Raw genomic sequence first — 14,833 nt, forward strand, 5'->3', positions numbered from 1 at the left:
GTAGTGCATTCTTTGACAGTAGTTGAGGAGGCAAGGGCATTAAGCAAAATTATCATTACTCTACAATGTTTCTGAATTTAGAACAAATCAAAGGGCCAGAATACTGAATTTCTAATGCCCAACTTTGCCCTTAACTGTAATATGTAAAATACTGGTATTGACAGGAAGCTATACCAATAATACCTTGGTTAAGAGGCTTCATGGACACTAATGTTTTGAATTCTCTCTTTAGTGTTCCACATGTTGTTACGCTATAACAATAATAATAGTAGCTAGCGTTTATATAGTGCTTATTTTGTGCTAGGCATTATTTTAAGTGACTTGCACATAATCTAATCCTTATAGCAACATATGAGGTTAATGTACGGTTACTTTCCTCCATTGTATAGACAGAGTTATTTTGCTCATAGTTACACAGCTAGCTAGTGAGTGATGGAATTCTTTAGCTCTAGATTTATGCATTTAACCATAATGCATAATCCTGCAGGGCTATCAAAGATGGGTGAGAATTAAGTCATTTGATTCCAAAATGAGAGAAAAACAATTATCAAAGAGGAGGTGATACTCTTATGCAAAGCAGTTTTAGGAAGAATACATAAGAAAGCTGAGTATCTGGAAATTGATTCAAAGTATATGCACCTTCATTTGGAATGTCTTCAGGTATCCTGAGGGCAGTGCTTCTCAGTTTGTAGCTACTTTTTATAGTAATTATGTTTCCAGTTTAAATTCCCATTTGTGATTTTATTCTTCCTTCTACATTGTTTATAAAGGCTTCTCATGATTTTAATGTAATTTCTAGTGTTTCATGAAATTGATTGCTAATTCATTCAGGAAATTTCAGTCTGAGTAGGGTATGCTCTTTCATAGTAGAGATGATAAAGGGAAGATTTCTACATAGTTTCAGACCCTAGAAAGTATTTTCGGTATTAATATCGTCGAGTTAGAAGGAGAAGAAAAGATAAGCTAGGATTGCCAACAGGAAAAATTATTTTTGTTCTAACTGTTGCATTATCTCAAGGAGCATATAATAGTATGGCCTCTGAAATGTGACAGACCTGGATTCAAATCTAACACTTTTAAAGGAAGTCCTTTCAAGTATACCCAGCTCTACTATCTCCACCATGTGTTCCTGGCTGAACTTAATCTCTGAGCTTTAGTTTTCTGATCTGTGAAATAGGGATAATTAAACTTAGACTTAAAAGATTAAAATAAATAATGTAAATATAAATGGATTTATACACAGTATATGTTTATTAAGTGGCTACAATTAGCTATTACTTCAAAGCATGGGGCATTCATCAAAGGTTATGATTGCCTCAGATTATTCACAGATTTGGCTGTGCTATGGAGCTTGCCTAGTTCCAATAATTTTAAAATGTGTTTGTTCTGTTTGAGGGTTCTGAGCAGCTTTGCTAAAATATCATCTGAAAAAAATTGTGTATAATCTGTGTGTTTGAAAACTACATTGCCATGTCACATAACAGTTTTTCTAAAAACCTGCAAAGTAATGCTAATGAATAGTGAAAAAAGGATAATTAATTTACAAATATATGATTCAGACTTATAATTTATAATACGACTTTTACTTTATATTTTTCATGTTTTCATTAGTTCCTTTGTATAACATAGTGGAGAAGAAGAGATAACATACATCATTTTTCTACAAATCTCTTCAACATGTTAGAAAATAATAGGTGATTTACTCACTTATTCATTGACCTTGAAACTTTTAAAATACGTCATAAATGAAACTTTAGAAAGTATGTGTCTTAAGATTAATAGCTAGTAAATTTGTATACAACCAGGTTGCCTCTTTCAGGAAAAAAGTATAATTCAAATTTATTATTACAACAGATACCTTCTTTTTTTCCTCCCCAGAAAAATTATGGAAATCCTTTTTTGAATATGAGACTTTAAATTAGTTCAGCTTTTGTTCACTGTATTCCAAAAATTTTGTATGTGCCACTTACAGTTATTAATCTTTTAAATTAGGGAGTGAAGCTATAATTTCTGCTGCATTCTGCTTCCATAGCTAAACTGAAAGATGCTCAACTTATGTGTTGAACTGTATGACCCTGAGCCAGTTTTTTGAATCACTTTGAGTCTCAGTTTTCTTTTCTGTACCTACCTCACAGAAGAATTGAGTAAGCAGACATTGTAAAGTATTTAGTTCAGTGTCTTGCCCATGGGAATAATAAATGTTATGTTAACTAAATCATCCATATTAATTGTTATTATTCGAATGATTGTGAGGTTAAACAAAATAGTTCATATGAATCCTCTAAGACAGTGCCTGGTATGATATGTTCTCCATTATATATTAGGTTTGTTCTCAAATGTGTATACTTTCATATGTTTATACACCTTTTAAAAAGGTATTCATTGTGAGTATTAATGGGTTCAACATCCATAAAATAAGTATGGCATATAGTGACTAAGTTTTAAGAAATGATGTAGCTAATGTATTTTTTTCTTTAGCTTCCAGAGCAGTTGTAGCGCAGCATGTTGCTCCACCTCCAGGAATAGTGGAAATAGATAGTGAGAAGTTTGCTTGTCAGTGGTAAGTGGTTTATTTCTATTAAGGATTTATCCTTGGGAAGAGTAAAGCAAAGAAAAAGAGGAAATGTATGCTTCAGACATCGAGAATATTTTATTCTGTATTCCTTTTTAGTTAGAGTAGAATATCCTTTACACAAAGAAAGAACACTTTAAAATCCCCTTGTATATTGGAATAATTTGAAAGAAAAATATTCATCAGAATTTTCAGAATTAAAATCGTATGACTAGAATTTCATTAAATTACACCATTTAACTTTTTTCAGAGTAAAATTTGTGTTAAAAAGTTATCTTTCACTTTGTAGAAAGTACAGTTTGTCAGGTTATAAAATTTGTTCTTCTAAAATTAACATTTTGTTAAAACTGAATTGGACTGACCTTAAGAAAATAAAACCAGGTGTTTTAAAATGTCTCTTCTCTTCCATCTAAAACAAAACTTATTCATTAATAATTTTTTTGGGCGTGTGACTAGTAAAGGGACAGTAATCAAATGATAGAACAGAAATAAACAGCTTGACAATAATAATTTCCTTGAAAAGATTGTGTAGTCATATGTCCGCCACTTTCTGAAAAAAAGCAAATGTAGAGTTTTAAAAATTTCACTTACGGATAGTTGCCTCAACATTAGTATGAAGTTCGACTTAAATTCTTTAGGAGATTAACAGATTGAAGTACACAATCACTTTGCAGTGATATATCACTTTAAACATTTCTTGATCACTTTTCTGCCATTCACTAACATTATTTGTCTCCCATTTCATGCTCGTGTCACTCTTTGTTCCATATTTTTGGTGCATTCAATACATATCTTTGTTCCTATGACAGTTTTCTCTAGACTTTTCTACTTTGCTTAAATCAGGTTTATGGTTTTAAATATCTCTAATTGTTTGCTTTTGCCTCACCTTCTATAGTTTTACACATTGGCCCCTTGAATCTTTTCCAGTAATATTTTGAAATGTTTGTCTTCTACATTGCAACCAAAATGAAGTTTTTATATTTAGTCTTTTTGAAATTTCAGTACAGACAGGATTATGAAAGTTGGAAAAAATACACACCATAACCACTATAAAATGTGTGTGTGTTAAGCATAGATTTGGTCTTACAAATCTCAGTTGCACATTTCTGCTAGTTCTTGGAGAAGGGGAAGAGAATCATTTTACAGTTTTTTTAAAAATCATAATTACTGTTTGATTTAGTTTTTCAGAAAAAGCTAAGTTTGGCCTATTATACATAGTGAGTTATGGAAAGAGCCTATCAGGGTAATTAGGCTCCAATCCCAATTTATAGGTAAAGGTCATTTTAAGAAAAAGACAAATGAAGTTTGAATTAGTTGTTAATGGATTACAAATTAAAACTGTTTTGAAATGGGGAAATGGGAGTATGCAGCATGGAAAGTGTCATTGTTTTAGGAAGTAGCTGAAAAGCTTGGCTAAGTTTTTTCTGAAGGAATTTGATCCAAGAGCCAAGAAAAGTTTAATCTTAGTTCAGTTTCCCCCAGTTTTCTTCAGCTACAATGCAAATAGCACATAATTGGGAACTTATTTTATATTGTGATTATTACAAGACAGGATCCTGAATAGATATTCACTCAATAAAACTATTTCTTACAGAACATTTGTTGTCAGCAGACCAACTCTGCTCTCACTGGGTTGTGAACATAGTTTTTATATTTGTTGTCAGTGACATTTTTATTACTAAAATAAGTATGTTAATCTCTTGATCTAAAATTTAGCATATATTTTTGCTACTAACATATGAGTCAGTGAAATTTGATTAGTAGGTATAATTATTAGTTTTAACACATTGCCTCCACATGGCTTTAGTATATTTAAATATGGACTTTCCTAGAGTATATTGTATAATGCTTAATTTGTCTCCTCTTTTAGGCTAAATGCTCATTTTGAAGTAAATCCAGATTGTTCTGTTTCTCGAGCAGAAATGTATTCTGAATACCTCTCAACTTGCAGTAAATTAGCTCGTGGTGGAATCCTAACATCAACTGGATTTTATAAATGTCTTAGGTAGGATCCGTAGTTCTTTAAATGAAGTCCATTTACGTTACTTACAATATCTCTTGCTCTTTGAAGAAAATACCAAATATCTAGTTTTAAATATTTCTACTACTAGAAATTTCATATGGATAGGTTATAGTGTGGTGGAGGTTTAAATAAAAAGCAGTTTCAGAAATCACACCTGGTGTTTGTGTTGGAACATTAAGAGATTTATCAAAGAAATTAAGTTTACTTTCTTTTTCCTACCTACTTTTACATGTTAAAGACATGATGACTATGTCTTTTTAATCTTAAATAATAGTATATAATATTATCTTCAAATACAAAGACTTTTTGATATTTTGTAAAGTTCATAAAAATAGGTATCTTTTATTAGTTATATGTGGGTGGAATTATTTAAAACCTGGTGACATTGTTAATAAATAATGACTTTTTAAATGGGAGGATTAATCTTTTATATTTCTTTGCTTTCCATCCTTGCAGAATATACTTATGTGTCATACTGTTCATACATAAGTGACAGTAAACATACTCCTGTTGTTCATATAAACATAGTGTTAGAAGTCAATGTGATAGTTATCAAAACTTACTGATTATGTATGTACTTTACAGAACTGTCTTTCCAAATCATACAGTGAAGAGAGTGGAGGATTCCAGTAACAATGGGCAGGCACATATTCATGTAGTAGGAGTAAAACGGAGGGCTATACCACTTCCCATTCAGATGTACTATCAGCAGCAACCAGTTTCTACTTCTGTTGTTCGTGTTGATTCTGTTCCTGATGTATCTCCCGCTCCTTCACCTGCAGGTGTTAATTTTTATTGTATTTTTCAAAGTATTACTGAATTAATAATAAAACTGAATGGAAAATGTATATTCTATGTTTCTAAATGTATAACTTTTAATTCTCCAGTAGCATTTTCTTCCTTGGTCTATTATCATATTGATATGATTCAAAATTGTTAAATGTTAATTTCTTAAAACTATTTTCTCTTAAGTAAAATAATTCCTACTTGGGGCTTTCAGTCATTTCATTTGGAATTTTGACGTTTTCTTCATATTTTCAGGAATCCCTCATGGATCACAAACCATAGGAAACCATTTTCAGAGGACTCCTGTTACCAACCAATCTTCAAATTTGACTGCAACACAAATGTCTTTTCCTGTACAAGGTGTTCATACTGTGGCACAAACTGTTTCAAGAATTCCACCAAATCCTTCAGTTCATACCCACCAGCAACAGAATGCTCCAGTGACTGTCATTCAAAATAAAGCTCCAATTCCTTGTGAAGTTGTTAAGGCTACAGTTATCCAGAATTCCATACCCCAGACAGGAGTTCCTGTTAGTATTGCTGTTGGAGGAGGACCTCCACAGAGTTCTGTTGTTCAGAATCATAGTACAGGGCCACAACCTGTTACAGTTGTGAATTCTCAGACATTGCTTCACCATCCATCTGTAATTCCACAACAGTCTCCATTACACACAGTGGTACCAGGACAGATCCCTTCAGGCACTCCTGTTACAGTAATTCAACAAGCTGTCCCACAGAGTCATATATTTGGCAGAGTACAGAACATACCAGCATGTACTTCTACAGTTTCACAGGGTCAACAGTTAATCACCACATCACCCCAACCTGTGCAAACTTCATCTCAACAGACATCAGCTGGTAGCCAGTCACAAGATACTGTTATCATAGCACCCCCACAGTATGTAACAACTTCTGCATCCAATATTGTCTCAGCAACTTCAGTACAGAATTTTCAGGTAGCCACAGGACAAATGGTTACTATTGCTGGGGTCCCAAGTCCACAACCCTCAAGGGTAGGATTTCAGAACATTGCACCAAAACCTCTCCCTTCTCAGCAAGTTTCATCAACAGTGGTACAGCAGCCTATTCAACAACCACAGCAGCCAACCCAACAAAGTGTAGTGATTGTAAGCCAGCCAGCTCAACAAGGTCAAACTTATGCACCAGCCATTCACCAAATTGTTCTTGCTAATCCAGCAGCTCTTCCAGCTGGTCAGACAGTTCAGCTAACTGGACAACCTAACATAACTCCATCTTCTTCACCATCACCTGTCCCAGCTACTAATAACCAAGTCCCTACTGCCATGTCGTCATCTTCTACCCCTCAATCACAGGGACCACCTCCTACTGTCAGTCAAATGTTATCTGTGAAAAGGCAGCAACAGCAGCAACATTCACCAGCACCACCACCACAGCAGGTACAAGTACAAGTTCAGCAGCCCCAACAAGTACAGATGCAAGTTCAACCTCAGCAGTCGAATGCAGGAGTTGGTCAGCCTGCTTCTGGTGAGTCAAGTCTGATTAAACAGCTTCTGCTTCCAAAACGTGGTCCTTCAACACCAGGTGGTAAGCTTATTCTCCCAGCTCCACAGATTCCTCCCCCTAATAATGCAAGAGCTCCTAGCCCTCAGGTGGTCTATCAGGTGGCCAGTAACCAAGCCGCAGGTTTTGGAGTGCAGGGGCAAACTCCAGCTCAGCAGCTATTGGTTGGGCAGCAAAATGTTCAGTTGGTCCCAAGTGCAATGCCACCCACAGGGGGAGTACAAACTGTGCCCATTTCGAACTTACAAATATTGCCAGGCCCACTGATCTCAAATAGCCCAGCAACCATTTTCCAAGGGACTTCTGGCAACCAGGTAACCATAACAGTTGTGCCAAATACGAGTTTTGCAACTGCAACTGTGAGTCAGGGAAATACAACTCAGCTCATTGCTCCAGCAGGAATCACCATGAGTGGAACGCAGACAGGAGTTGGACTTCCAGTACAAACGCTTCCAGCCACTCAAGCATCTCCTGCTGGACAATCATCATGTACGACTGCTACTCCCCCATTCAAAGGTGATAAAATAATTTGCCAAAAGGAGGAGGAAGCAAAGGAAGCAACAGGTTTACATGTTCATGAACGTAAAATTGAAGTCATGGAGAATCCGTCCTGCCGACGAGGAGCCACAAACACCAGCAACGGGGATACAAAGGAAAATGAAATGCAGGTGGGAAGTCTTTTAAATGGGAGAAAGTACAGTGACTCAAGTCTACCTCCTTCAAACTCAGGGAAAATTCAAAGTGAGACTAATCAGTGCTCACTAATCAGTAATGGGCCATCATTGGAATTAGGTGAGAATGGAGCATCTGGAAAACAGAACTCAGAACAAATAGACATGCAAGATATGAAAAGTGATTTGAAAAAACCGCTAGTTAATGGAATCTGTGATTTTGATAAAGGAGATGGTTCTCATTTAAGCAAAAACATTCCAAATCATAAAACTTCCAATCATGTAGGAAATGGTGAGATATCTCCAATGGAACCACAAGGGACTTTAGATACCACTCAGCAAGATACTGCCAAAGGTGATCAACTAGAAAGAATTTCTAATGGACCTGTATTAACTTTGGGTGGTTCATCATCTGTGAGCAGTATACAGGAGGCTTCAAATGTGGCAACACAGCAATTTAGTGGTACTGATTTGCTTAATGGACCTCTAGCTTCAAGTTTGAATTCAGATGTGCCTCAGCAACGCCCAAGTGTAGTTGTCTCACCACATTCTACAACCTCTGTTATACAGGGACATCAAATCATAGCGGTTCCCGACTCAGGATCAAAAGTGTCCCATTCTCCTGCCCTATCATCTGACGTTCGGTCTACAAATGGCACAGCAGAATGCAAAACTGTAAAGAGGCCAGCAGAGGATAATGATAGGGAAACAGTCACAGGAATTCCAAATAAAGTAGGAGTTAGAATTGTTACAATCAGTGACCCCAACAATGCTGGCTGCAGTGCAACAATGGTTGCTGTGCCAGCAGGAGCAGATCCAAGCACTGTAGCTAAAGTAGCAATAGAAAGTGCTGTTCAGCAAAAGCAACAGCATCCACCAACATATGTACAGAATGTGGTCCCGCAGGTAAGTTATTCTATGATCACATTTCTCTTATAAAATTTGTGATCTGTAAATATGATTTTAGAGGGAAATGCACTATTTTCCATGTCTCATCTTGAAAAGTTACTGTATCAGCTCACTTGTATCCAACCTGTCCTGTTCTTTTTCTCTGGTTTTGTAATATTAGTTTTCAATTTTAGCACATGATTTAAAGAATCTTTCAATTTTGTTATAGATCCAAAATAATAATTTTGTAGGCCCAAAGTAGAGAAGCAGTTGCTAATCTAACATCTTTTGGAGAATTTAAAAAAATGTATCTTAATCTCCTTTTTGAGTTTACTGCACAAGGATTGGGGGAATGGGGGTTCTAAGAGTATTCTAAATGGGGATTTCTGTATTTGATTTTGACCTGAGTGTGTTTTTGTTGCCTCTTTAACAGTACTTTTGTAATAAGGATGAATCTTGTAATAACTTTATCAGTCGTATTCTTTTTGTATTTATGTATTGCATCAATCTCCTTTAGTGTTAAAAAGTATTATTTATTGTAATTTCAATTTGTTTCAGATATTCTGATATTCTTTTCTGTTTCTTACTCCTTTGCTTTACTGTCATATTCCTGCTATTGCCTTTTTAATGCCAATATTACATCTCTGCATGCCTTAATAAATACAAGTATTTTCTAAAATCAGCACTACTAAATTGAGGATCCAATCAGATTATGAAGATTTTAAGGACAATCTCTTAATGCTCTTTCCACTGAAATCATGGATTCTCTTAACAGTCGTCGCCACCTATTTCCTGGATCACTTCTCTTTCACTCAGTTTTTCCTAATTCCTGCATAGCCAGAACCTTCCATGACTACTGCCAACTCTGCTGACACGGTTCTGGCTTGGGCTTCTTCTGTATGGTTATGGCAATGACAGCAGATATATGGCTGTTGTTGGCATTAGTACCAAATCTAGATGTGGGCAATAGCCAAATGGAAAGTACAAAAACAAAAGGAAGAGCCCCTTGCTTCAGAACAGTTATTCTACTAATATGCATCTTTCTTCATATGAATGAATGAAGTTGCCTTCTTAAAGTAAATTTCAGAAAAAAAAAAGAAGGATAAAGTTGGACAGTGCTGCTCTGGGGAATAATGAGATTTTAATTTATATATTTGTATTGTCTAGATCTAATTTCGAGTGACTAAGTTGTATATTCTTTAGGATAGGGGTCTCCAATCCCTGGGTCACGGACAGGTACCAGTCCATGGCCCATTAGTAACTTGGCCATACAGCCAGAGGTGAGCGTCAGGTGAGCCAGTGAAGATTCATCTGTATTTACTTACAGCTACTCCCCATCACTCGCGTTATATCCTGAGCTCTGTCTCCTGTCAGATCAGTGGCAGCATTAGATTCTCATAGGAGCACAAACCCTATGGTGAACTATGCACGCGAAGGATCTAGGTTGCACGCTCCTTAGGAGAATCTAATGCCTGATGATCGGTCACTGTCTCCCATCCCCCAGAGGGGACTGTCAAGTTGCAGGAAAACAAGCTCAGGACTCCCAATGATTCTACATTATGCCAAGTTGTATAATTATTTCATTATATATTACAGTGTAATAATAGAAATAAAGTGCTTAATAAATGTAATGTGCTTGTATCACCCCAAAACCATCTCTTCACTCCCTGGTCTGTGGAAAAATTGGTTGGAGACTTCTGCTTTGAGGGATGTTATATACATGGCAATAATTAATCCTGAGTTATCGATGGAAAATACTGTATCTTTTTTTTTTTTTTTTTCTTTTGAGACAGAGTCTCGCTTTGTCGCCCAGGCTGGAGTGCAGTGGCCGGATCTCAGCTCACTGCAAGCTCCGCCTCCCGGGTTTACGCCATTCTCCTGCCTCAGCCTCCCGAGTAGCTGGGACTACAGGCGCCCACCACCTCGCCCGGCTAGTTTTTAGTATTTTTAGTAGAGACGGGGTTTCACCATATTAGCCAGGATGGTCTCGATCTCCTGACCTCGTGATCCGCCCGTCTCGGCCTCCCAAAGTGCTGGGATTACAGGCTTGAGCCACCGCGCCCGGCTACTGTATCATTTTTATTCAAGCTTCCACATGTTGAGCTTTTCACTTAAACACAATTTTTTAATTAGTGCAATGTGGAGTGTATAGTAGACATTCCATAGTTAGGTTTTTTCTCTTATATTTAATAATTTCCTACTTCACCTTGATTATGTGCCTGTTTTTCCTCCTAGAGACCTTTACAATCCTAAATAGTTATAACAGACCAAGCCAAATTAGAGAAAAACTCCATCTCCATCACTATGGAATTGTTTCATCAACACTCCTTTTTTGTATCCTTAGTCTTCCAATGTGGTTGTAGTCAGTAATATCATAGTTACAAAGAATGAACAATAATACTACCTAAGACAAGGACATGTCGTGGGGACTTTATACTAAAGCAGTTTCTCATTTAATCCTCACACAACCTTATTAGGTAAAAATTATTATAAAGATGAGGACTCAAGATGGCTAATAACTTGCCCAAGATTACCAACTAATGTGAAATGGTACCAGGACAGAAACCTGGTTGTGTCTGAAACCAAAACTCATGCTCTTAACCCATTAACCTTTCTTCTCTCCACTATTCTAGAAGATTTCTCTATAAAGCTCTAGAAAGCCTTTTTTTAATCTAACATGTTGATTATTTGAACTGTTGTGGTAGAGGATGTTAGTTCTATTAAATGATCATTTTAGCACATTGTTGCTAAAACTCATTGATTATTTGAGCTGTGGTGTTATAGGATGTTCTACTAAATGATAATTTTAGGACATTAATGCTAAAATGCTTTACTTAGCACATTGGACATATACGTAGTTAATTCAGGCCAAAAAATCAATACATTTTTATCCTAATCTGAAAAATCTGTGTTAAACTTTCTTACATTCTCACAAAGGATATAGTTTATTTAAAATAAGTATATTCTTTATTTCTAAAACTGATATTGATTGTCTTTTGGAAATTAAAAACTTTGCAAGGAAAAAGAGATGTAGCATACATGATGTCTGTGAGAATGAGAATAACAAAAACAGCATTCCTATATATAGCACTTAGCCCAGTGCCTGCTACATATATGGGCAGTTAGTAATGGGGAAGGTATGCTTTATCTTTATATAGAAGATGAAGTACCTATTGGGGCTAAATATTTTTAACAGACAAAAAAATTAACTGTTTAAGATGGCGTTATAAGTTTCTTTTGAACAGAAGGCTGTTGGGCCTTCTGAAGAGCATGCTAATTAATAGATAGCCATATCCATTATTACTCCTATCCTTTTAATCTCTTTCTATTTTAGGTGGGGAAGACAGGGTATCACTGTGTTGACCAGGCTAGAATGCAGTGGTGCAGTCACAGCTCACTGCAGCCTCAACCTCCTTGGCTCAAGTAATCCTTCCACCTCAGCCTCCCAAGACTGTAGCTGGGAGCACAGGCACGTACTGCCATGCCCAGCTAATTTGTTTTATGTTTTATTTTTATAGAGTTGGGATCTCCCTATGTTGCCCAGGCTGGTATTAAACTCCTAGTAGACTTGAGTGATCTCCTCGCCTTGGCCTCCCAAAGTGCTGAGATTATGGGTGTGAACCACCAGGCCTGGCTTAAATTTCTTTATGTACTCTTTTTTTTTTTTTGGAGACGGAGTCTTGCTCTGTTTGCCTAGGCTGGAGTGCAGTGTCATGATCTCAGCTCACTGCAACCTCTACCTCCCGGGTTCAAGTGATTCTCCTGCCTCAGCCTCCTGAGTAACTGGAATTACAGGCCACCACGCACGGCTAATTTTTGTATTTTTAGTAGAGACTGGGTTTCACCATGTTAGTCAGACTGGTCTCGAACTCCTGACCTCATGATCTGCCCACCTCGGCCTCCCAAAGTGCTGGGATTACAGGCGTAAGCCACCATGCCCGGCTAAATTTCTTTATATACTCTTTAAAGTTGCATGTTAGACCTTGATTTAATACCATTTTATTCACTATTTGAATTGGTAGCTTAAAGGAGTGGACAAAATAGAGGATTTTAATTGTGATTTTTTTTGGAGAAACCTTGTTATTTTACAATTTCAAGGGATCTAGGGATGTTAAGGAAGTACTTGCACCCTGATAAGGGATTTCCAGAGTTGCAGAATGCCCAGGGCTGCAAAGAGCACAGGGAAGTGTCCCTGCCAAGAAGGAGCAACAATTAATCCTTTCTAATGCCATTATAATTCATATTTTTCTTCTCAGTTTTGTTTCTTCCAACCTCCATTAATCAGCTATATTAATTTTATTACAGAAAAAATAGCAACAAGTAAAAAGAATCTATGTGAAAGTAAATTATGTGCTCATTGATTTTATATTTAGTATTTAGCTGGGCAGTTTATATAAATATAAAATAAACTGTAACTACTTCAAGGCACATTTCTTTATTGGTAACTGCTAATTTCAAATGTAATACCTGCAAGTTGAAGCACAATTTATAGTATACTATTTCCAGAAGCCCTGCCCTGTTCCACTGTTCATGAATTGCTATCTGTTGGAAACATATTTGCTAAATGGCATATTAAAAATAAAAAAGAATTTACAAAATGAAAGAAACTTAGATACAAAAGCTTAACATAAGACTTTTTTTTTTTCAGGATCATACAAAATACGTGTTGAACATAATCTGTTAATTATCTGTTAATCTCATAATCTGATAACATGCCAAATTCTTATACATAAAAATAGTTTAAGGATGTACATATTTAAGATATTTAACATATGCCTCGCCTCAATTCAGAGTGTAAATCATTCCTAATAATGGCACTGTGTAACATGGAATATTGGTATCTTACTGGTAAAGAGGTTGAGAAAGTTATTCAACCCATCAGAAAACAGATTGGTAGCCTCAGGGGGCCAGCATTTAGTTGTAGCCATAAAAGAACAGTTTAGCAAGAGCCACAAGACTATCATTTATGTTTTTCTAAGAGTACTGCCACTCAGATTTGTAGACCAGTAGCACATTATAAAAACTAAGGAAAATATTACATAACTTTTTTGTTGGTATTTTAATGTATTCTTATAAAGCAGTGCTGGGATGTATTGATGATCTAAATTTATACTTAATAAGAGGAAAAAACTTGGTAATTTAAGAAAATGAGGATATGTTAGAGCCGAAAGGGTCTCTGATATTATCTTGGCTAAAACTCCTACTTTTAAGAGTTGAAGTGAATTGCCCACATTCACAAAAATCTTCTTTTCCAGTGATTTCTATTACTGTCTTAATTCTCTTATCTGAAGACTGACACATTTAGCTAAATGCATATCTCTCTCTCTCTCTCTCTCTCTCTCTCTCTCTCTCTCTCTCTCTCTCTCTCTCTCTCTCTCTCTTTTAAATACAGACCCTTGCTCTGTTGCCTAGGCTGGAGCACCGTGGCTCACTCTTGGCTCACTGTAACCTCTGCCCCTTGGGCTTAAGCAATCCTCCTGCTTCAGCCTCCCGAGTAGCTGGCGCTACAGGTGCACACTACCACACCTGCCTGATTTTTGTATTTTCTGTAGCTTCAAGGTTTTGCCATGTTGCCCAGGCTAGTCTCAAACTCCTGGGCTCAAGTGATCCTTCTGCCTTGGCTCCCAAAGTGCTGGGATTATAGGCATGAGCCACCGTGCCTGGCCTAGCTAGAGGTGTCTCTTTTATATCACATTCAGAGTAAATATAATTCTTGTTCCTTACGAGGTTTTGAAAGTGTCTTTCCTTCTCACCTCTTCTTTAGAATACTCTTTCCCAGTTTCTTCACCATCCTATTTATCTCAACCATAGAAGATACAGCAACTCAGGAAGCTGAGGTGGGAAGATTGCATGAGCCCACGTGTTCAAGGCTGCAGTGAACTGTGATCACGCCATTGTACTCCAGCCTGGGTGACAGAGCAAAACCCTACCAAAAAAAAAAAAAAAAAAAATAGAAACTTTCCCCTTATACTTTCCTTGTTCTTTAACCCCTCCTCCCATGCCACTTTCTCACCATCAGAGTTCTATGGCTTTTAGAATTTGCAGGTGAATGGTTTTCAGATTTATTTTTCCAACATTAACTTCTATTGATTGACATTTTTAGTTGGTTCATCTGTCATTATTCCCAAACTAAACTGATCATCTTTCCTTCAAAATATGGATATATTTAAAAGACTTTATGCCTGCAATTAGAATTATTATGTTTTCTTTTGAGAAGAAAACATATTGCCTATTATTGCCATTTATTGAGACTCTCAAGCTAGGCTTTTCTTTTATAGTTTCTCTAGTCTTCCCATCATCTCATAAGTTAGTTTTTATTACTTACACTTTACAAATGAGAAAACTGAGGAT

At 36.5% G+C, this 14,833-nt stretch overlaps 1 protein-coding gene across 2 annotated transcripts in view; it reads left to right on the forward strand.

The window, feature by feature from the left end:
- Window positions 1-14,833, forward strand: part of ARID2 (AT-rich interaction domain 2) — a 189,404-nt gene that overhangs the window by 124,847 nt on the left and 49,724 nt on the right. For both annotated transcript variants that reach the window (XR_012420153.1, XM_045365100.3), the window contains exons 12-15: window positions 2,479-2,560; window positions 4,443-4,577; window positions 5,181-5,377; window positions 5,637-8,500. Coding sequence is in view for 1 of the 2 variants with exons in the window: in XM_045365100.3 (XP_045221035.1) it covers window positions 2,479-2,560; window positions 4,443-4,577; window positions 5,181-5,377; window positions 5,637-8,500 (3,278 nt within the window). In the remaining variant the exon portion in view is untranslated. The remainder of the gene's footprint in view (window positions 1-2,478; window positions 2,561-4,442; window positions 4,578-5,180; window positions 5,378-5,636; window positions 8,501-14,833) is intronic.

The sequence above is a fragment of the Macaca fascicularis genome, chromosome 11, assembly GCF_037993035.2.
Source record: "Macaca fascicularis isolate 582-1 chromosome 11, T2T-MFA8v1.1".
Taxonomy (NCBI): Eukaryota; Metazoa; Chordata; class Mammalia; order Primates; family Cercopithecidae; genus Macaca; species Macaca fascicularis.